Source organism: Urocampus carinirostris, chromosome 19 (assembly GCF_059441175.1).
Source record: "Urocampus carinirostris isolate Australia breed hairy pipefish chromosome 19, RoL_Ucar_1.0, whole genome shotgun sequence".
NCBI lineage: Eukaryota > Metazoa > Chordata > Actinopteri > Syngnathiformes > Syngnathidae > Urocampus > Urocampus carinirostris.
The window spans coordinates 4430432-4455702 of NC_142367.1; the positions used below are offsets into that span (position 1 = coordinate 4430432).

At 39.4% G+C, this 25271-nt stretch overlaps 1 protein-coding gene across 1 annotated transcript in view; it reads left to right on the top strand.

Annotated features, from left to right (window-relative positions):
- Nucleotides 1-25271, top strand: part of adamts14 (ADAM metallopeptidase with thrombospondin type 1 motif, 14) — a 123363-nt gene that overhangs the window by 58104 nt on the left and 39988 nt on the right. The window contains exons 5-9 of the mRNA XM_088323446.1: nt 365-448; nt 3155-3311; nt 21433-21538; nt 22036-22179; nt 22247-22379. Coding sequence (XP_088179572.1) covers nt 365-448; nt 3155-3311; nt 21433-21538; nt 22036-22179; nt 22247-22379 — 624 coding nt within the window. The remainder of the gene's footprint in view (nt 1-364; nt 449-3154; nt 3312-21432; nt 21539-22035; nt 22180-22246; nt 22380-25271) is intronic.

Consider the following 25271-nt stretch of genomic DNA (forward strand, 5'->3'; position numbering starts at 1 on the left):
TTCCTTCAAGGACTTAACAGCTCTAGAGAAAACAAGCCAGATGGGATAACTTTGAGTCTAAATCTGTCCCCCGGCGTATGGAATATTTTGCAACGTATTTGCATAATTGTAGGAAGGAACTCTGTACTTTCTGTGCCCAAGTAAAAAAAATATGTTTGTGAATTTCATTTTTCACCTTTTTTCGAACTGCTGAAGGTCACAGAGTGCAAATCCTCATCTCGAATGAAAATGAAAGAATAGAAACGGTAACAGTGAGGGAAGAGACATGTTTGTTGAATGATAACCTCTTCATCCAGCATTGCAAGCAAGGTTGGATGCGGTATCAACAAAGAAATAAAACATATGGGCGTTTTTGTACATCCAGGTTGATGAAATCTACCACGACGAATCTTTGGGAACCAACATCAACATCGTCCTGGTGCGCATGATTATGGTTGGCTATCGACAGGTAAGACCACAAAAAAATGTGTATCGTATGTATTCATGATATATAATCTATATATGTATATTCACAGTGGCAGTTGTGCAGTACTTTGTCCATGAGTGTCCATGAGCACAATGAACTGTACAACTGCCATTGTGAATATGCACATACTTAGCATGTATCATCAAAGGGGCATTGTATAATAATTAGTGCCTCCTAGTGGTAAAACAAATATTCAATACTGTTTAAAAAACATTGAATACCATGCAAAAATACAAGAATTAGAATACGTTAATTTTTTGGGGGAAAAAATCATCCGTTGAGAAATTTGTATTTCTTTTACACAGTGGGATCGCCAATTAGGCCCCCGCCATGTTTGTCTGTTCCCAAGTCGCCACAATGTACACAGGGGCACTGGCCCTCGCTTGTACCTGGCAACACAGTGCCATCTAGTGGTCAAATATTACACAATGTGGCTTTTGTCAGGAACCAGAACTGGATCAGGACCCAAATGCGTGACGTTCTCACACAAGCCTTTTATTTTACGGGAAATGGGGGGGTCACTAGAAAGCAGTCTGGCGTGGAAAGACAGGAAGCCAGAGAACGACGAGATCGATTCCAATTGCCCGAGTTGATGGGGTCAATACCGGACAGGACGGGACAGACAGGTTTGATAATGAGACAGGATATCGAAAATAAACAGGACAAACTCGATGGGAACGAAACTGGAAACCGATATTAAACAGAACAAAAATAAACGGGAACAATACCGGACTGGAAATACCAACAGGAAAACAGGACCGAGTCAGAACCCACGTCTTGCGGGGCAGAGGTTCGTTGACGGACTCCCCAATTAAGAGAGAGCGCACTGAGCTTAAAAAGGCGGAAAGCCAATCTGTGAATGGGCCGCAGCTGGCACCACACAGGCGGGGCCAATTCGGCGCAATGGCAACCGTGACAGCTTTAAAATATTATAGTGTTCTTGTTTGCTCGCGTCCCTGCGTTCTAGACGCATCATTTTTGCTGGGGACGCATTGTGTCAAATCAACTTGCGTCCCCGGGGCGCAACTTTTTTGACACCAAATTGTCATTATTACCCCATTACTTTTTTTTTAAAGAAAGATTTACCGCACTCCAAACTTTTTGTCAGGCAGATCCGCCATTGTCGTTTTGGTCTAGCGCCGATCTCGACAAACGAGATCTCGTTGCTTCGAGATGACGTCATTGTTTTGGTTGTTGTCGAGTGAAAGAGAAGTATGCCTCCGAAAAAACAGTTGGTATTAGGTGCAAATCAACAAAAAAAATGATAATTTCTTCAGTGTCGATAATAAGTCGAAACACAATACAGAAAGTGGTAACAACGGCAATAATTCCGGCACGAAAAAAACAGCTGAGAAATTCTTCAGCAGACCGCGAAGGCAAGGAAAACACGTGTTTTGAAGCGGACGATTCGACGAAAGATAATAAACAAAAGAATACTCCTAACAAGAAAAGGACTTTTCTGCCAAAATGGACTCTATTATATTCCTGGTTACGGTATGAGGAGGATGATAATGGAGGCTACATGTTCTGTGATGCGTGCACCAAGCGTGACAAAAAAAAACTGGATTGCATAAATCATTTCGCAATACGAACTTTCAGAAAAGCACATTGGATCGGCTCAACGACATGAAAACCACAAATTAGCTATGGAAATTCCGTTGCTGCAATTGGACATTAAGAAGGCATTACAACTGTGGTGGGACAGCAAACCACAAAGAATATATGAACTTAAAAATCTGAAGTGATTAAAACTGCATGAATATATAGACTAATATTTCAGCAATATTATTTTGTATAATGTACAATATTTTTGTGAACTGAAAAATCTGAGGTGATAACTGCCTTGTATTACCAATTAATTGTGATGATTAAAACTGAATGAATACATAGATTTATATTATATATTTGTCGCCGATTTACAATTTCAACCCCGATAACACTAAATTTTGGGGACCCATAGATCTCTGTTGGGACCCATAGATTTTTTAGCATGCGAGTCCCCGGGACCCATCACTTTTCAGTGGTGAAATGGACACTGATATTAGTTGTTGTTTTTTTGTTCACGTTATATACTTTTGCACGTTTTCATCTTTTTAATTTGTTTTACTTTATTTGCAGCCCCCCATATGTGTTATTGTATAATAACAATTAAGGCCAATCGTTCATTTCATTTATTCATTTATTTATTCATTCATTAATTCATATTGCTAGCATCAGCTCAAAACTTCATAGGTTCTTGCTTTTGAAATAGAATAGAATATAATAGAATATAGAATATACCTTTATTGACATTGTTACAAAATAGGATGAACCTATTGTGAAATGTTTTGTTTTGGATATTTTCTTAAATATTTCTTATGAGCTTTATGAACGCTTGTTTATCACAAGGGTTACGTTCCAAAAACAACCAGTTATAGGCCAAATCCAGGCAGTAGAAACCTGTTTTTTCCCTTTTATGCCATTTTTAAATGATTGAATTGAATGAAACTAAAAAACAAACCCTCTTTTAATCATGTGTTCTCTGTAGACCATAATTTATGGTGGTCTAACAGGGATGAGGCAGGGCGGCAGCTGGAGATTGAAATACTGGGTGTGCAGCCAAGCCTATGGTGTACTATTGGAAACCTTTGTCTTTGTTTTATGGATTTATCGTGACCTAACCTTCGTTTTGTTGTCACACGGGTGCAGTCGATCAACCTGATCGAGCGTGGTAACCCGTCTCGCAGCCTGGAGCAAGTTTGCCGTTGGGCAAACACGCAGCAGCGCGCCGATCCCGATCACGCTGACTACCACGACCATGCCATCTTCCTCACTAGGCAAGATTTTGGCCCCGCAGGTATGCAAGGTACTGTATTCCCCTCTCGATCAAGGCCTGTGCAGACTGTCTGATGAATTCTGGTTACGTTCAAAAAGGGGCATCAAGTAAAGGTAAGGTCCAAGGGGGAAAGCTGCCCTTCGCTGTCCCATGGCGCACTTCACAATTGACCTTTTGCTAACAAACTAAAAAAACAAACTAAAAAATGAACAAACTCAGGAATGTATTACGCAAAGGGTCAATGCCTTTAATTTAGCACCTCCTAGTAGTAAAAAAATGTTATTCATTATATATATATATATATATATATATATATATATATATATATATATATATATATATATATATATATATATATATATATATATATATATATATATATATATATATATATATATATATATATATATATATATATATATATATATATATATATATATGTATATATGTGTTGATTTTAATAATAAGCAAAAATATGTGAACCATGGGCAGCACGGCGGCACAGTGGTTAGCACGTGTGCGACATAGTTCTGAGGTCATGAGATCGAACTTTCTGTGTGGAGTTTGAATGTTCTCCCCGTGCTTGCGTTGGTTTCCTCCGGGCACTCCAGTTTCCTCCCACATTCCAAAAACATGCATGTCAGGTTAATTCGCCGGTCCAATTGTCCCTAGGTGTGAATGAGCGAGTGAGTTGTCCATCTCTCTGTGCCCTGCGACTGGCTGGCAACCACTTTAGGTTGTCCCCTGCCCACTGCCCAGAGATAGCTGGGATGAGCTCCAGCACCCCCGCGACCCTACTGAGGATAAGCGGTGCAGACAATGGATGGATGAATGGATGTGAACTATCACATAAACATGTTTTTATATACTTGTTTTAAATATTCGTTGGTAAAAAAAAAAATCAGCATTTACTTTATGTAACATTTACCTCACGTGAAGAGAGCTGACATGCTGTATCCATTCGTGCATTACGCGCATTTTATTAATACGTAATAAGGAACTCAAAAATTGGCTGTCCATAATACACAAGATTTACTATGTTATATGACCATATTTGTGCAATAATTGACCACAATTGCAAATGATTGGATGCAACGGGAATTGACAACCGGGTCGCAGCGGTAAGAGCGTTGTATCCCAACCACTGAACTACCAGTGATATAGATAATATGTGAAAAGACATCCGATTTTATATCATCATTACTAGTCACAGTACCAGAGACTAATGTTAAATAATGGCAAAAAGGAAAAATATGAATAACTACAAAATATACAAAGGGGGAAAGAAGTCTTTGGTGTATCTGACGATGAATCAGGTATTAAATGAGAAATGTGTCAATTATATGTTTTGATGTGTTAAAAGTTTGTGTTGACAATAAATGATTTTAATCATGGCTGCACATATTCAACGTTTGTCTCTTACAATACTTAGTTTGGGGTGAGAAAAAGTTAAACAAAATGTTATAACGATACTTAATCAGAAATTAAGAGCGTGCGTTATATCTGTAACTTAAAAATACTAATTAACTTAACACAGATACCTCAAAAAATCCCACCGTGTCAGGAAAAAAATTACCTAATTTAAGGTCTGATTCATTGACACCGCTTATCCTCAGTAGAGTCGCGGGGTGCTGGAGCCCATCTCAGCTATTGTCGGGCATTGCGCAGGAGAAACCGGGAACTGGTTGCCATTCAGTCGCATCTAAAAATAAGGTTTCAATTCTGACTTAATGGCACTATCTGAAAAAAGTACTTACCAATATATATTTTTAATCTCTTTTCGTTGAAATAGTTACATATTTTGAATCTAAAAGCGGCGATTTTTTTTCACATTTAAAGGATCCGAGAGTTGATCGTAAACATGTAAAATGGAATCGATCAATATGTTTCGGAAGATAGCACCCTTTATTGTGAAAGGGTGCGTCATGTGACATTTAGCAAAAGGTCAATTGAATGAGCTCCTGGACCCCGGACTATACGTTTGACTTTCACCGATTATAAAAGTGTATTGTTGTTCAATGTTTTTTGGCATGGAGTAAAAAATCAGAAATTATTCCTCATGGGAAACCTTTTGTGCAGTAGGGCTGCAACTAACGACTATTTTGATTGTCAATTAGTCACCGACTATTGAAAAATTTATACGAATATTTGGGGGATTATTAAGGTTTTTTTACATTTAACATAAGGTTGATTTAGTTATGTGGCGTATGATAATAAACACAAGAACAATGGGTACAAGTAAAAATGAATCTTTTATTGAACATACCCCGGGTTCTTACAAAAATTGAATAAAAATGCAAAACCACTTAGAGACTGTGCACGCTCAGTAGAGACATGAAGCCATAAAGCCATAACCTTTAATGCTCAAGCTCTCTTTTGTAGAGAAATATACGCACATAAAATGTACAATGCAGGTCATAAAAAAACACATTGGCTTTAACATTATTTAAATTTTACAGATGTAAGTCGGTCTCTGTTTCGTCTAAAGTTCTCTTCAAATGTTCATGCATCGCCGATCTACCGCCATGATACGTAATGTCTTCTTTGCGAAATTTGCAAGTACAGTGTTTTCCGAACTATAAGTTAGGGTTAGGGTTTTTTCATTGTTTCCCCGGGGGTGCGACTTATTCTTATAAGTGAAATGAATAATACAATTTTATATCATTGAGATTTAAATATTTAGTACTGATACTGTATATCACTTCACATGTTATTTTCACACCAAACCGCAAGAGGGCGCTCTAAGCCTTTGTTGATAATTTCAACATTGTGCTGTTGTGGAGGGACATTTTTCAAACCGAAAGGAGTGGGCGGCTAATTGTATGCCTCCTGAGTTGGAGGAGTTGTTTACCAGTAAAATATATACAGAGGAGGAATATTGTGTTGAATTTTGTGATTTGGAGTGAAGCTGATAGTTTGGTAAGCATGTTTTTTAGAGTTATCTGAAAAACTCTTAATATGTTACATCGTAACGTGACGTCTATGAGTGTGTCTAAGATATGAACGTACGTTAAACGTTAGTATACTGTTTTGTTTTGTTTTTAATTTATTTTAAATTGCCTTTCAAGATGACATGAAGGTTTTTGGAGTTGGGTTTTATGAAATGAATTTCCCCCCAAAAATCCGACCTATACGACTTATTGGCTTGTAACATTTATTATCCAGAGATTTATAGTCCGGAAAATATGGTTCTTATTTAGGCTATCCAGGTTAAAATGCTCCCAAACTTTAGAAGTTATGGTACGTGTACTTGGAGTTGGCGCCTCCATTTCTGTATGTTAATTTAAGTGCTCTAGACAGAGACACTGTTGCAGGGCTGTCAAACTCATTTCAGCTCAGGGGCCGCATGGGGTCAGAATAGTAGATAAAAAACAGAAAGAAAGAAGGGAAGGATTTTGTTTCCTTTGTTTTTTAACCAGCGCCAATTTGTTCTGTGACGTCGGACGTGACGTAGGCTATGAAATGGTCGATTTTTGGCGACAACGTCAACTAGCCGTTGTTGCGCTAATGTGCAGTCCTCCGTTACTGACCAAGTGTGCCCAGCCTCAACAAAACGTTCTCTGTGCTCAACTGCAGCGGATGGCGGCTGAACTTTTTGTGATCTTTTCATGCGCACGTGTAAAGTTCAGAACATGAAATAAGGTTTTACCTGCCGGGGTTGCCGATTCCTTGGCAACGGCCGCGTTGTGATCCAAACAACTGCCCGGCAACTCCTCGGTGCCAGGCAAAGGGATTCTTCTTTTCTCTGAATTAACATCGCGCCAGCTTGTCAAAGTTTGAGTCTTGAGCAAGGCACTTCTGTGTTTTGTGATTGTGGCATTTCCATGAAACTATTGAGCGACTTGGTGCCTGCTCCATGCCCTGCTTGTTTTTCAAAAACATTCTTAACGCCCCAGTGGGTAGTATTTGACCACTAGATGTCGCTCCAATGCAAAATACAGACTACAGAGTGTGAAAGTGAACAAAAAGCTCCCCTTTTTCTCCAATTTTTACCCAGCCTTTCTCAAAGAAAGACCAGGGAATATAAAGCAGGGAAGATATAATAATATCAAAATGGAGAGCTTATAGAACTACTGAAAACATACCAAGACTCGGCAGTCCCTCTAAACTTTCGGCTCAATAAGGAAATACAAATAAGAGAAGCAACCAAGAGGTCCATGCTCACATTGGATGACCTGTGGGGTATACACAGTTGAGGTGGGATAATCTGTGCATAAGACAACTATTAGTTGTATTCTGCATAAATCTTCCCTTTATAGAAGAGTGTTAAAAAGAAAGCCCTTTCTGAATTGTTATCTATTATTGAGATTTTTTTTCTCTTAGGGTTATTTTGCCAAGACAAAGGCCCTGTAAACTACAAAAGACAGGTCTGCGATCCACTTTTGGGTCACGACCAATGTTCCCTCTAATTTTCCACGGGTCTGAGCGTTCACACAAAGTCGGTGAGCAACGCTTGAAACAACAGTGAGCAACCATAATCCCAAGTGTGGCAAGTTAATTAATTATCAAACATGTCCAAAATTTGACATTTTGCCGAGTTTCCGGCAATTCAAAATTATTTTTCTCTTTTGAATGAATTGACTCATGTACTATTGCAAAGGTTGTACGGCCTAAATTAAATTAAACTTTTTCTTCTTTTTTCCGTGTTTTTTTCTACTTTTTAAAAAAATTCCTTAAAAAAAAAGTCTCATTGTGTTTATTTTTTCCGAGCTTTTACTTTTTTCTTTTTGTTCTCTATTTACTTTTTTCCTACATTTCTTTCTTTTCTTTTTTTCTGGCTTTTTTCTAACTTTTTCCTTCTTTTTTTTCTCTTCTTTTTGTTTCTTTTTTTCTCTGCTTTTCACTACTTTTTCATTATGGTATTTTTTTCTTATTTGTTCTATTACCCCCTTCTTTTAAGTCATTTTGTGCATAGTTTTACATAATATTTGGTCATGTTGGGATTAAAGAAGCAAAAACAACCTGAAGAGCGGTTTAGGGCCCGAAAGAGCCGGTTCCTTTTAGTGAGCCGAGCCGAAGAAGCCGATTCTCGACAAACTCTACTAACTTTACTCAACTTCATTCTACTTTGACCCGACTTCAAAATACCGCATTTAGGACACAACGTCAGGGGAACCCATGTATTTTTACCTTCATGCACTGTAACTTTGATTTAAGTCGCTTCTTAATTAGTAAATTTGAGCCCTCATTTTTGTGCGCTGGCTAGATTTTCTTGTGCGCTGAGAATGTGCGAGCAGTGCGCAATTGCGCACGTGCGCAGCTTAGAGGGAACACTGGTCACGACCCACCAGTTGAGAAACACTGAGTTAGATAAAAATAAGTTCCTAAGTTGATTGCTTAAAAACACGTGACCCAGCACTACAGTGATACGTGCGTTATTATTTTTGTTGCACGCACCAACCGCGAAAATGACGGTAAAACTAAAGGAATTTTATAACAAGAATAGGAAGTACTTTACTTTTTTAGGAGGAATATATTCATTAAATGCCTATGCATAATTCCCACTGACCTTGTAACTTAGTATCAATCCTGCTAGTTGTCCAAACGTATCCACAATTATCCAAAATTACGTCATGTGGCCCTTTGTTAATTTACCAGATATTAACAATAATAGTATTAATTTACCTCAATTTACCTTCAATGTTCTCATTTTACTTGTGCAGTTGATAGATGATAATTCTGTTCATTTTAACCATTATTTTTCTAAAAATAATCTTTAAAAAATGTGTAAAAATATGATGTACCGTATATATTTGTGTATGATGAACATTTCCCTAAAAAAAACACTTCAAAGTTCGGGTGAACATTATACTCGAGGTTTTACGGTAATATCCGTAATATCATATTTGTGCCATGATTCATCTGTCGAAAATTATTGCTGACCACAATCGTACAACATTGGATGCATATGGGAAAAATATGTATTGTTGGGCGGGGAGGATCTGAACCTGGACACAAGCATGGAGTTGACATTTTTAAGGGGGTCAAGAGCAATAACAAAAGGCGCTTTGCAGAGGGAAGTTCGGAGGTAACGTTGAAAAGTCCAAGAACTAAAAGCTGGATGAATCAAGGGTTTAGAGAAGCGGCATAGACGGGCAGAAACGTCAAAGATCCGAAGCTAGGATCTGACCATGCTGTAATTATATGCAGGCGGTTAAGGAGCGCCACGTTCAGTTCATCAGTTAGTGTCCTGGCGCCCTCCGGTGGGCACTGGTGTGCTGGATTCTGCGATATGCCAACTATAACGTATAGGAACATGTAGTATTAATTGGCAACAATTCAATTATTTCCTTATTCGCATGTACCTTGAAAATAAAAGTACATTGTTTTATCAAGGAAATTAAATAATTGTTCAAATTGATTTATTTATATAGCTATTTGATTATTTTTGTTTATTATTTATTTTGAACTGCTACATTTATTTTTATCCCCAGGTCAAAAGTAAGTACTCTCCCGTAGTTTGTAAACATATCGCTTACTGAAAAAAAAGTTGAGAACCACTGGTTTCTTTACATCATTCTTACATTCATAAAGGCAAAATCAATTCAAACACATTTATACAACTTGTAAGTTAGCCAACCAACTAAATAAATAAGAAAAAGTACTTTTTGTGTTTTGTTTAGAAAAGTGTTTTTTGTCCTCACAGTGATTTGACATCACTTGGGTGTATAAATGATTAGGATATAGTTTGGTAGACACTCAAAATAAGCAGAGAAGACATTTATTTCATGTACTGTATGTATTTCAAGATGCTTAGTCTGCAAAAAAGTAGTAAACTTTGGTTTGTTGTACTTCGCTGTAAACATATGGCTCAATGGGTACATTACTAAAAAAAAAAATGATGAGAGCTGCTGACTTCTAAACCACATTCTAATGCGATATTGTCATATTGATAACCACGAAATAAATTCAAATAAATTCAGATGACTTGCTAGTAAACTAGCTAATGAACTATTGAACTGAGAAAAAGTATATAGTACATACCTGTCAACCTGTACGTTTTTGCCATACAAAGTACGTTTATTATTCATTTTAAGACGTGTACGACGTACAAGAAAATATGGACGGAATTACGCAAATTTGTCACTTTAGGTACCATCCAGTATACACCGACTATCACGAAACAGCAAATCAATCAAGTCAAACGAGTTCGAGTTGTGTAGTGATGAAAGGAAGTCCGTCTCTTTTTAGAGAACTGGCTTTTTCGGCTCAACTCATTAAAGACAGCAGGCTCTCAAACGACTCACTTGCTTTGATACATTATATTACGAATTATTATGTTGTATAAAGAAGTTAAGAAAAAAAGGGAAGTATAAAAGGAGAAAATGAAAAAAAGACACGATTGTGGTTACCCTTTAATCAGTATGTTACCAACAATAATTTAATGCAGAAAATGAATTAATAATTTGAATAAGAAAATGTATTATTTTACTTGATTATATTTGCATGTATTTTTTCCTTCTACAGTGAAGGTCCACTCTACTTAATTTTTGAACTTTTTTAATAATAAACCTCATTTATGTCAAGCAACTAAATATCTCACAACAAAATGTTAATTAACAATATATATGATATAACGAAACACATGTTCAATATAACATGTTAGACTACATAAATAAACACGTTTGAAAAAAAAAATTTGGTGTAAGATTATTTTGTATTTTCTAAGGGAAAATACGACAGTTTGTAAGGGCATGGAGCCGTGGAGGTTGACAGGTATGAAAGTACTTTATGTTTTGTTTATAAAAGTGGGTTTTTTTTGTCCTTGGGTTTATAAATGTAAAATATTATAAATGTATTGTTGCTGCCGCTGCTTTGTCATGATGTGGCTTTTTCTCTGCAGAGGGACAAGATCTGCAATTTGCACTCTAATCTTTTCGCACGCCTGCTGCACAAACAAATCGCTCCGGTGTCCAAAGACATCGGTTGGCAACACTCTTTTTCTGTCCCTCATTTTTATTCAGCTTTTTTTGTCTGCATGCCAAAAACATCTCAGAAGCGGCATCGCTGCACACCTCTTGATCGAGTTGATAAATGTGCAAGTGCTTTGCTCTGTTACGGTATTTTGTGTGTTTGTTCCCATCTTTGCCTGAAGCATGAAAGCGCTGCTTACAGGGCTGGTTTCTCATTTCAAAGAGCGTATAATCTGATGAATAGTTATATTTATAATTGCAACACAACATTCTTAACTCTTAGCATTGGTGTGACTATGTTTCTTTTTAAATTGGTCGCACATGATTGGTTACATCTTTATTTGCAGCCAAATGCAAGGGGAGCTTACTCCCAGCACAATATCTTTGTGTGAACATTTTCTTTTTCTTTTTTTTTTGCCTGCATGCACCATACACTCACCGGCCACTTTATCAGGTACACTATGCTAGTCCCAGGTTGGAACCCCTTTACCTTTAGAACTGCTTCAATTCTTGGCATGTATTTAACGAGGCTGGAAAAATTCTTCAGAGAGTTTGGTCCATATTGACATGATGGCATCACACAATTGGGGCAGATTTGTCGGCTGCACATCCATGATGTGAATCTCTAGTTCCATAACATCCCAAATATTCTCTATTGGATTAAAATCTGGTGATTGTGGAGGCCAATGAACTCATTGTCAACAAGAAACCAGTGTGAGATGATTCCAGCTTTATGACATGGATGTTTACGTTGTGATCATAAATGAATGGACATTGTCAGCAACAATAGTCAGGAAGGCTGTGGTGTCGTAACAATGCTCAATTGGTACCAAGAGGGCCAAAAGAGAGCCAAGAAAACATTCCCTACACCATTACACCAACACCACCAGCCTGAACCATTGATACAAGGCTGGATGGATCCATGCGTTTATTTTATTGACACAAAATTCTGACCCTACAATCCGAATGTCGCAGCAGAAATCAGACCAGGCAATGTTTTTCCAAACTTCTATTGTCAGATTTTGATAAGCTTGTGCAAATTGTAGCCTCAGTTTCCTGTTCTTACCTAAAAGGAGTGGCACCCGACTGCTGTAGCCCATCTGCCTCAAAGTTCGAGGTATTATGTGCTCAGAGATGCTCTTCTGCCTACCTGTGTGTGAAAATCACAGTAGTTCAGCAGTTACTGAGATACACAGACCAGCCCTTCTGGGACCAACAATCATGCCATGTTCAAAGTCACTCAAATCACATTTCTTCCACATACTGATGCTCGGTTTGAACTGCAGGAGATTGTTTTAACCATGTCTACATGCACTGAATTGCCGCCATCTGATTGGCTGTTTGGAAATGAAGTGTTAACACGTAGTTGGACAGGTGTACTTGATAAAGTGGCCGGTGAGTGTATATTTGAAGGTAGATGAGTGACACTGTTTTAAAAGATGATGCATGTAAGCAATGACATTGGGCACAAACTATGGAACATGTCTCCAAATTTAAAATTTGTATTCTTTCATTCAAAATGTTTCAAATGCTATTAATACATTTATAGTTTAGCAGAGAGTCCAAATAAGGAGGGAGGACATCAATGGGTTTTAAACTTGCAAGGAGGACTGAGAGGACTCAACTCTCGGATGTTCAACCTGTTTTAAAAGCCCTTCCCTGAACCCTTTCTTTTTATTAACTCTTAGGTTATAAAAAAGTGGATCCACCCTAAAGGTTGTGAAAATTAAAAAACAGCAACATTATTGGTTGACAGTAACAATGATGTGAACAGTGCGTACTGGTTAAAAAAAGAAAAAAACAACAACAGCTAAGTATAATAATTAAAAAATAAGAACTCGCATACATTGCAATCTCCTTTGCAGGTGACTAATATTAAAAACAAAATAAACTTATCAGTTATTTACGAAGCAATCAAAGAAAATTCAAATATCAATGAAAATAATGTTTATTGCATTTGAAAAATAGTAACAATTCAAATCAAACTATCCACATTAGATTTTAAAAATATATAATATGTATATATATATATATATATATATATATAATAATAAGATGATGTTATAATTATTTAATATTATTGTAAAATCATTATATATTTAATTAAAAAATAATATATAAACACATGTCAAACATCTACACTAATGCAAATACAAATTCATTTTTACCGTATTTATTCGTTTATAACACAAAGTTTGGGTGCATGTTATACAAAAGGTTCTAAGGCCTTAGATTACCTCATCTGTAAAGTGGTTGATCATTTAAAAATATCCCTGATCACAATCACTAAACATTAGATGCAACAAAAATCGAACCTTACCACTGAACTACTGGTAATATAGCTGACATGTGATAAGATATTAGGTTCTATCGCATTTTCACACTATTCTTGTTCACGGGACCAAAGACAAATGTGAGAAGATAGATGGATGAATGGAACAGACGGTCGTCCTAAATTATATGAATCTATCTTTCTATCTACCCTGGTCAAATCCCTCAAGAGGGGTGACCAACAGCAAGACAAACACCTGCAAAAACAAAGAAAATTAAAAAAGGGAAAAAGTAGCAAAAAACACACACAGAAATTTGTGGACCATGGCCAACCCAAACACCCAAACAAGTTAAGCACCTCGGCAACCAAGTTGGACATGCTTTCGTCCCTCCAGATGAAACAGGACACAATAAAGCGCCAGGTCAGGGTGACGCAACACACTCTTCTGTTCAACAGCAGGGCCCGACAGCTTTCACTGGTTTACCCCTACAGGTGCCCTGCCCATCCCTTAGAAAGCGTCCAAATATCCCACTATCCTTTCACAACACTTCTCCACTCATTCCTATCACCAACAAGAGCTCAAGCTTCCACTACATTTTGACCTCTTTCCTTGAGTGCACTCATAACACCATCCATCCACGTCAACCGCAGCCTTCTTCTTGGTCTCATTCCATCTACTTCTGCTCCGTAGATCCTCTTCAACATTCGCTCCCCATCCATCTTCTCCATGTGTCCAAACCAACCGAGTACTCTCTTATCTACGACTACTCCAGTTCTGTCCCTCACAATGTCATTTCTAAATCTATCCAATCTTGTCACCCCTATCATACTCTTTAAACACTTCATCTCAAAAACATTTAATTTTCTTCTCAAATCTGCATTCAGGCTCCAAGTCTGTGCACCATACAACACAGTCGGCACAATCACACTCTCATACAGTCCCCTCTTAACATCCATAATCATACTCTTGTGGCTCATCACTCTCCTCAGAGCACCCAGATTCTTCTTGATTCACTCTGTGCAATACATCGCACTCTATTCCACCGACTGCAGCCACATCACAACCCAAGTACCTAAAGCTTTCAACTTCTTCCAGCACCTGTCCATGCAACCTTATTTCTGACCCCATGCCCACTCCATCACGTGAACACTTCATCACCTTACTCTTCCCAACATTCATACATAACTTACATCTATCACACACTTTTCCAAACTCCATTACCAACCTTCACAATGTTTCCTCAGAATCAGCCACAAGCACTGTGTCATCTGCAAACAACAACTGACTTAAAAGCAAGAAAAGGAAAATAGAATAGAATTTAATGTCATTGTAACATCTGAAATGCACAACAAAATGACCATTCATTTCTGGTATCATGAATGAAAAGAGTCTAACGATAAGATAATTTCGAATGCATTTTCAGATGTCCTTTATAACACTCGTTGTATACCAGTGGCGCTCTCAATGCCCCAACTTGGGTTCGATTTCTGTTGCATCCAACTGTCACGTTTAGGCAGAGAAAACATGAAAGAAAATGTCATCCATCCATCCATTATCTTCCGCTTATCCAGGGTCGGGTCACGGGGCCAGCAGCCTTAAAAGGGAAACCCAGACGTCCCTATCCCCAGCCACCTCCTCTAGCTTGTCCAACTGGATCCCGAGGCGTTCCCAAGCGAGCCGAGAGACATAGTCTCTCCAGCGTGTCCTGGGTCGCCCCCGGGGCTTCCTGCCGGTGGGACATGCCCAGAACACCTCGCGAGGGAGGCGTCCAGGAGGCATCTTTATCAGATGCCCGAGCCACCTCAACTGGCTCCTCTCAATGCGGATGAGTAGTGTCTCCAAAATGTAAAAGTAGGGGGGCGCGTTATACTCAAATAAATACGGTATATACAGACAAAAAAAACTAAACGAAAACATTAGGAACCCTCATGCAATATCAAAAATTAAACAGATAAGCAAAGAAAATGTTAAACATTTAAAAAAGTCAAAAGAATTCTATCTATCTGTCTATCTATCTACCTTGGTCATATCCCTCAAGAGGGGTGACCGACAGCAAGACAAACACATACACGAAAACAAAGAATTCTAACGACAACAACAAAAAACATTTCTTATTTTCGAGAATTACAGAATGTTTCAAGAGTCTCAGGTGCTTTTTGAAATTGAATGTGTTGGAAACTATTGAGGATATAAAAACAAATTCGGAATAATGGTAATCTTACTGTTTACATGGAATGTTCAAAGATATTCAATGTGAACACCTTTGGTCACACGACAGTCATCAAATTCTTGCCAATGCGTTTCAGCATCAAGAAAGTTATCTACGGACCCTTCTTCTTTGAAAGAGCAACAGTCGACATTGAGACATACTTCTACATGCAGGAAAATTGGTGAATGGATAAATTGACTGAGAAAGAGTTCAGTGACTTAATTTCCCAACAGTATGGGGCTGCCACCATACTGGAGCCTCAAGGTTAGACAGAGGGATTAGACTAAGTGTTAGGGTCTAGCATACCTCCCATCACCAGAGGTCCCCAACTGGTGTTTTGAACTGGGCACAGTGTCCAATTATCACACATCTGTTCCCAATCATCCTGAACCCTTTTAAAGGACCTTTTGGTTCAGAAAACAGTCAGGTCATTTTGAGTTCTCTGTCATCCTCCTTGTGTTGTTTTTACAATCAGTCCCGGCTACCGACCCGTTTTTCCGTCCCTGACACGCCATAGCTCGCTGCGTAAGATCCACTTCTGTGTTCGGATCACAATCTGACTACGAGAGCGACTTGTGTCCAGCGTCCAGCGAACACCGGATCGTGGGCGCAGCCCTTCCTCTTTCTTACAGTAAAACTTGTGAGAAACGTAACGCAATTGGGTCACGTTTCCGTTCTGGTCATGACAGAAATGTAAACAGGTAAAAAAACTAAAAGGGAGCTAGACAGTAAGCTAAAAGAGGTAAAAGCCAAATAAGAAACCGTATAGAATGATTGAATAAAGCTAGATAGGTTGCTAAAAAGGTAGCCAAGATCAGCTTGTTAACCAGCAAAAATTATAAATTGCTAGTAGCAAGGACAAATATGTAAAAAGCTAGCTAGATTGCTTGCTAAATAGCTAAAAACGTGGGAGGATAACGAACTACAAAGCTAAGAAGTTAGCCTGATAGCTAGCTATGCACATTATCTGGTAATTCATTTTATAAAACCCAGAAATTAGAATTTAGTTTGTTTTATATCTTGTAAAATAAATCAATAAAAAAATGAAATAATATGCTTGTTTAATACATGAATAGATTCTAAATCTATTCTCCTAATTAATTGCTTTTCAATATTTATCAATACTTTTTTTTTGTCCATGAAGACCGTGAACTTTGTTTACTTGAATTTCTAAAAAAAAACAAAAAACTTATCATGTTATTGTTATGTTGTTACTATGTTGATACCAGGTAATTGTTAAAAATAAAGGGGTAAAAAGACTCGGTCCACCATTAAAAAAATGTTTTTTTTAGAAAATCACAATGACCCAGCACCGGTAATCTATTTTCAGAACCGGTCCGCGGGCACCTTGGCTGTCGTTAAGGGGCACCACATTCGAGACCCCTGGATTAGACATTGATCATGATATCATGTCCTGGCCATCCAGATCTCCAGATCTCACAACATGCAATTTCGTTTTGTAGGGATTTGTTAAAGGATTGGGTTATGTGCCCCTTGTTTCAATAGACATGGATGAGTTACAGGCACAGATAACAGAAGCTGTTGCCACCAAGTCAATCGCAAAATGTTTTAAAGGACACAAGCAAAAATTACACTATGCCCATGATCTGAAACTGGCATGCAGGCAAGGAAAAACAAAAAAAATCTCAGCATGAGGAAAATAGGAAACCTTAAGAAGGGGCCACAAATGTGGTAATCCCCCTTCCAGGATCACCAGGCTGTAATGGATGTTGAATTGGGTAAAAATACACTAAACATACTCGACAACAAAAAACACACATTAGTAATATGTACAATAGTTCAAAAAGTCGAGGACAGCAATGACGCAGCTTTCCTTCTCATCCAGCTGGTCCATGCAGATGATGACATGCGTCAGGTCCAGGTGCTGGTCCGCTGGCCTGTTTCATCCTTTTTTTCTCATTTCACCATTTGCCAGGCAGCTGGGAAGGACAGTAAAGGAAAAGTATACGTTCAGCATCAATCATAAGCTCTAGAGAGGAAGTGTGTCTTAGGTCTAGATCAGTGGTCCTTCAATAGTGGGGCGCCCAAACCCTCCCCCCACTATTTAACTTTCCAATGAATCAGATGCAATTGCACCTTCACTACAATAGGGAAGAGTGGCGCTCTCATCTGCAATGTTTTGTTCGTATTTAACCTCCACAATGTGCACATAGCACAAAGTATAAGCATTGAGTATGAAGTGTAAATACAAAGTGGAGCAGACCCTTAATTGACCCCATGAAAAATGTTAATTAACCTGGTTGAGGAGAGGGCCTGGGGGGCACTTGACTGAAAATATTTGAGTCAAGTCAAGTCACATTTATTTATATAGCCCTTAATCACAAAAATGTCTCAAAGGACTGCACAGGATTACAATTACAAAATTACACAATTACCTGATCTTAAACCAGCATGCGGGCAAGGAACAACTCAAAAACCTCAGTGTGAGGAAAAAAGAGAAACCTTGAGAAAGGACCTCACATGTGGTAATCCCCCTTCCAGGATTGACCAGGGTGAATTACAATTAGCATTACTGTACACATAATAGTAAACATTAGGTAAGATGTTGAAGATGTCCGGAAAGTGCATGACACCAACGACGCCCCCAGCCTGTAAACTGGTCCAGAAAGTCTATGACGGCCACGACGCTGCTTCCCATCTGTGCCAGCTGGTAAATGCAGGGGTTGACATGCTTCAGGTCGGACGCTGGTCCGCTGACTCATCTCAAAACGTTCTTCTCCTTCATATCAGCCAGGCAGGCGTCAGAAAAAGACAGGACAAAACTGAATATAAGGTGGGCATCAATCATACGCTTTGGAATAGAAGTGTGTCTTAAGCCTTGATTTAAAAACTTCCGTTGAGGTTGCAGATCTTATCTCCAGAGGCAGGGCATTCCATAACACCGGGGCCCGGATGGAGAACGTTCTCGAGCCTGCAGACTCGGAGTCACAAGTAGACCGGCATTTTCCGAGCGCAGACTCCGTGCAGGAACATAGTGGGAAATCAAATCAGAGAGATAAGAGGGTGCAAGCCCATGCAAACATTTATATGTTAATAAAGGAACCTTAAAGTCACATGTTAAGTGGACTGGGAGCCAGTGCAAGTTGGCCAATACAGGAGTAATATGCTCAAACTTTTTGGTCTTAGTCAAAAGTCTAGCTGCCGCATTCTGAACCAGCTGCAAACTTTTAATGCTAGACATCGGGAGACCAGAAAGCAATACATTACAGTAATCAAGGCGAGAAGTAATAAACGCATGAATTAAAACCTCTGCATCTGATTGGGACAGCATCGAACGAATCTTCGCAACATTACGGAGGTGGTAGAAAGCTATTCTAGTAATATTTTTCACGTATAACTGAAACGACAGATTAGGATCAAATATAACGCCTAGATTTTTGACCGAGTCACTATGGGCGATATTACATTTGTCTAGGTTCAGGGTAGTATTTGAAAACAACTGACGACAGTGAGCTGGACCAATAATCAACATTTCAGTTTTTTCTGGGTTAAGGCGTAAAAAATTAAGTGACATCCATCTTTGAATCTCAGAAAGGCAAGCCTCCAGATTTCTACAACTTAAATGTCCAGTTTTTTCCAGTGGCACATACAGTTGAGTGTCATCTGCATAGCAATGGAAACTAATATTATACTTGCGGACAATGTCACCAAGCGGGATCATATTAATACTAAAAAGAAGGGGGCCAAGTACAGAGCCTTGAGGAACACCACAGGGGACATTATATTGTTTAGAGGTCAGATTGCCATAGTTAAACACATTGCATTCTGTCTGACAGGTAGGACCTAAACCACGAGAGTACAGTTCCCGAGATACCAATGCGTTCTAGACGAACCAATAATATGTTATGGTCCACAGTATCAAAAGCAGCGCTGAGATCCAGCAGCAGTAACATTGATGAGGCACCGGAATCTATTGCTAAAAGGAGATTATTGGTTACTTTAGCCAGGGCTGTCTCAGTAGAGTGATTTGCCCTAAATGCTGACTGGACAGTTTTTAAGTCATGATGTAATGTTAAAGACAATGTAATATAATAATAATAATAATAATAATTTCCTTGTATTGTCATTCTGTGTAACAATGTACACAGAACGAAATGTCGATTGCACCTGACCCGTTGTAGCGAGCCAATGCAGCCGCAGCCAACAGAGGGCGCCGCCGACCACTTTTTAAGTCTTAGGAATGACTCGGCCGGGGCGCGAACCACCGACCTCCCAGTCTCAAAGCGGGCGCCTTACCATCTAGGCTACTGATATGGTGGTATAGTAGTATGGTAGATGCACGGCAAACAAGACGAAACAACTGGCCCGGGTGGTTAAGACTGCACAGGGCATTGAGGGCTGCCCTGTCTCTCACTTATATGCAGGCTTTGTCAGGAGGATAGGATTGAGGAATACTACTTGTTGCACTCCAAGTATATACATACACACACATATATATAAATATATATATATATATATATATATATATATATATATTTATACATACACATATATATATACCTATACTGAGGTTGCAGATCAGAGGGGCCAAGCAGCCATGTTCAAACCAAGTCCAAACCAAGAACCAGTTACGGCCGCAATCAAATTTTACTAGCCTGCAGCAGCTGTCATAAAATAATAATATGTGTCCTGCCAGTATTGTTCACTGCAGTATAAAATAAATTTGTACAAAAAAAAAAAATCACCATTACACCAGATGATGGCTGTAGCCCTTTGGTCACCTTGCCCTTGGCTTTCTCTAAGAATCTTAACCCACCCCTTTTCCAGCACGGCGACTGTAAATAAAAAAAGAAATTTGACTGTGAGGGCTGTCGCTTTCAGGACAAGTGGAAATTGGAATCTTTTTTTGACAGAAAATCCAAAACAACTGCGTCTGACAAATTTGAGTCTGTTGCTGTTTTCAAAGAATTTAATATCAACAGGCACTCCTGAACAAAGCATGCTGACTACGACAGGATAACTGGAAACGACCGCTGTGAAAAGGTGAAGCAACTGGAAGCTGTTTTAACGTCATAACAGCACTTTTTCTTGAAACCCTGCGAGCTATGAGGTCAAAACACCTATTGCCAAGCACTACACACCTTTCACAGAGGAAAATCTATTAAAGACTGTTCAAAGAATGCCAGGCTGAATAGTCGGCCCTCACCTATTTTCAGTTTACCAAAACACACTTTCTGAAAAGTTTGGACACCTCTTTGCAGAGCATTTTGGGACTCGTGTGGCAATAATCTGCTGTGTTTTGTGTAGCCAACGGTGCCCACATTAAACTTCTTTGAACATTTCATGTAAAAATTGAGATTACAAGATTTCTGAATTTACCAAACGTGTTTTTATATCATTAAGTGTTTCCGATTCAATGTCAAAATGTTCCCAAGACTTTTGGAACAACCTGTGAAAAACGTGTGAAATGTCCTTACAAATAATACACCCTTGTAAAATGATAATACCTATTAATTTAAAGCACTTAAATTAAAATTGGAATAATTCCTTCAAATATCAATTATAAATATGAGTTGACGCTTGTGTGTGATGAGGAAAAAATAGGAGCCCTTTGTAAGTGTTGGCCCACACCAAACAATTGTTTGTGAGCCTTTGTAAAGGTCATGCCTATGTTTTATTGTTGCCAACAAATAAAAAGTATTACCATGGTTACAACGCCAACCACGGTATAGAGTGACCTAGCGGAGATGATCTGTAAAACCTCTTGTTGTGTTGTGTTTTTTCCCGTTGGCCAGGTTACGCGCCGGTGACAGGCATGTGCCACCCGCTAAGGAGCTGCACCCTGAACCACGAGGACGGTTTCTCCTCTGCTTTTGTGGTTGCCCACGAGACCGGACACGTGTAAGTTCAAAACAAACACAGTACAATCACGATTACTTGCACTTAGCACTTCAGCTACACTTTATCAAAGGCTGGTGGGTGATGATCACTTGAGAGGGCCTTGTTGTTGACCATACGTGTATGAGCGTCCAACAAATAAAGATAGAAGGATAAAGACATTTGACCTGACTGACATTGTGTGGACTGAGACTCCAGGTTACTATTGTTGCTTTAGAGCGCCTCATTGTCCGGGTTTGAAAAGATTTGCGGCAACCCAAAGGGAAGTCAACTATAAACTATTTCAATAGTTGACGAGTCACCAACCATCGAAACGATCATTCGAATAATCAACTGACTTGAGGCCAAATTCAGACAAGATAACAAACATAACCCAGCTTAATCTCTTATGTTGGTTTCATGTTATTCATATTAAATACCGGTCCCATATCAGCTCCTTTTATTATAAATCAAAAAGTCACTCTCGACTTACAGTATGTGCTTTCGGGTTATTTTGGCAGGCTGGGCATGGAACACGATGGGCAGGGCAACCGCTGCGCCGATGAAACCAGCATGGGCAGCATCATGGCCCCGTTGGTGCAGGCCGCCTTCCACCGCTATCATTGGTCACGCTGCAGTAAGCAGGAGCTCAGTCGCTACATCCAGTGCGTCTCACCCTTCTCCAAGCCCTACCCCAGCTCTTCAATTAATGCCCTCCTATGCCCCCCTTAGCTCGTATGACTGCTTGCTGGACGATCCTTTCGAGCACAAGTGGCCCAAACTTCCCGAGCTACCCGGAATCAACTACTCCATGGACGAGCAGTGCCGCTTTGACTTTGGTGTGGGCTACAAGATGTGCACAGCTGTGAGTACCACACCTGAAAAGTAGTCCCTGAAGGTTATTTGAAGAAGTGGAGCATACTCTGAATTATTGGGTTCGATCTGATCCAAGTACCGTATTTTCCGCACTATAAGGCGCACCTAAAAGCCTTTTTTTTTTTTTTTTTTTTTCAAAAACTGACCATGCGCCTTATAATACAGTGCGCCTTATATATGGATCAATATTAAGTTGCAAGGTCTCGCAACAAAGGCAAGCAGCCGCCGACTAGATTTTTCCTCGTAGGCGATGTGGTCCGCGGTGTATGCTGGGTTACGTATGCCGGCGTTTCATTTCCCAACCAATGTGTCAATCATCATTTGAATCGATCACTATTGGCTAAAGTTATTCTGAGGTAAAGGGGGCGGATCCTTTTTATCATTTACAGGCTCGCATAGGCTAAAGGGGCAAAACAAAGCCTGCAATTGGCCGAAAAAGATGAATGTGAATAAAGTTTGGTTGTCTACGGCATAGAGGAAACTTGTTTTACCATTCTGTATTTGTAAATATTTTACTCTCCTGCATTTACTACACTCACGGATATAAGAGGACCACATTATTATTAAACGCAACGACTTTGGTGAGCTACTCCGGCTATATATTTTCCCAGTATCTTGTTTCAGAGTGATCTAGATGTTTCTGTGATGGGTCTTTTTTAAATTAAACTCGATTCCAAGTGTTCATTGTCACATGCACAGTAAAGTTGCGAGCAAAAAACAAAATAGAAACTAAGGAATGGTTGGCATTTCTTGAATCCCAAGACTTTAATGAGTTAACAGCCTGCCACTTTTTGGCAGCTTAGACTTGCAGCTGGGTCAAACGTTGGAGCCACCCGCTAATCTTGTCTAATTTCAGGCAATACACAAAGAGGTAAGTATTAGTTTCAGGAGCGAGCAGCAGCAAGTCAACTGCAGGAGAGAGAGTGGGAAAGGTGAGATGGCACAACATTCATTTGGACAGGTAACTTAAAATTAGTTTTATCTGGTTATATCAGTATCAGAAATATTTTATTAACACTCCACTTATTGAAACATGAATATTTTGTTTGTTTGTTTGTACATGATTCAATTGTTTGTTTGTTTGTAAATGATTCAAATTGAATCTTTTCTTCCGGCGCCGTCACGAATGGCAGCCACTCCAGCAGCTCCCGTGTTATTTTCGATTGTTCTCGATTGTTCTCAGCTCAGGGATGCTGCTGGAAATGTGAATTTCCCTTCGGGGATGAACAAAGTATCTATCTATCTTTAACCTTCCGAATGATATTTGGAACGGTGCATTTGAATGACATCGTACGGACACCGCATCTGCACGTGTCTACGACACGTATTTGCTTCTTTGCAAGCTTTCGGAATGTTAAGGGGGTAATAAGTTTGACTGAACTATCAGACTGTTTTGTCGATGTTCCCATTGTAGTGCCTTATAATCCGTTGCGCCTTATGTATGGAAGATATAGGACCAAGAACTATTTTTTGGGGGTGCACCCTACAACCCGGTGCGCCCTATAGTGCGGAAAATACGGTAAATACATGGTATCAATACCGATAGGTTTGCTTGGAAATGTCATGAAGATTGAATAATTGAACTCTCACACCTTGAATTGGTTCATGATTATAATTAACACAGCACAAAGATTTGAGGTGCTATAAACGTTTAATTGTTTAATTAAATAACTACATTGCAAACTTTACCAGTATAAAAAATAAATAGTAATATTTCTATTACAATTGTTGTCCAGCAAAAGCCTAGAAATTCAAACCAAAACCAGCAATGTAACAAAAATACAAATCATGTATAACAATCTAAACTAAATAATTAAAATACCTTCCATGTTGACATTTTGGTTGCAGCTCATTACTTGCTACAGAGATAGCCTTTTTCATGTGGAAATTACATCACAGGTTTCATGAACTTAATACACTGGATCACGAATTGCATCTGCTATTTATCCCATAATTTAGTATTTTTTCCTTTAATTACAAAACGCTAACTTCGCTTATATTTGTTTTCGTCACGGTTGCCCATTGCCCTCATTTGGCCCCGCCTGTTTGGCGTCACCTGCGGCTCGTTGCCTGATTGGCTTTCCCTCCTATTTATGCTCAGTGCTCTTACTCACCCTTTGTCAGTCCGTCAACGAACCTCTGCACCCGCAAGACGTGTGTTTTGATTCTGTCCGGTTTCCTGCTTGTGTATCCTGTCCGGTATCGATCCCGTCTGTCCGGCATCGGCTCGTGTATCTGGTGTCGATCCCGTCTGTCTTGTCCTGTCTAATATCTGACTCCAGTCTCCAGTATCGGGTAAACGATCCCGTCTATCTCGTCCTGTTTGGTATCTGACTCCAGTCACCAGTGTCTGGTATCGATCCCGCCTGTCTCGTTCTGTCTGATATCTTGCTACGGTATCCGGTATCGATCCCGCCTGTCTCCCCCTGTCCGATTTCTTGCGCCAGTTTCCAGTACCCGATATCCTTTACATCTGTCTCGTCCTGTCTGATATCTGACTCCGTCTCCAGTATCTGGTTTCAATCCTGTCTGTCCCGTCCTGTCCGGTATCGATCCCGTCTGTCTGGTATCTGCTCGTGTATCTGGTATCGATCTTGTCTGTCCCATCCTGTCTGGTATCGACCCCGTCTGTCCGGCATCTGTTCGTGTATCTCTGATTGATCTCGTCGGCCTCTGGCTTCCTGTTTTTCCACACCGGACTTCTGTCTTACTTCTTCCGCCCAGCAATAGCCAAATCACTGGCGTTTGTGTTCACCCGCATGACTGACCCATTCCCGCAAAATAAAGCTTGTGTGAAAACGTTACGCATCTGGGTCCTCCTCCTGTTCGGGTTCTGACAGTTTTTGTCATATGCTGATCAGGGTGCAGTGCTATACTTAAA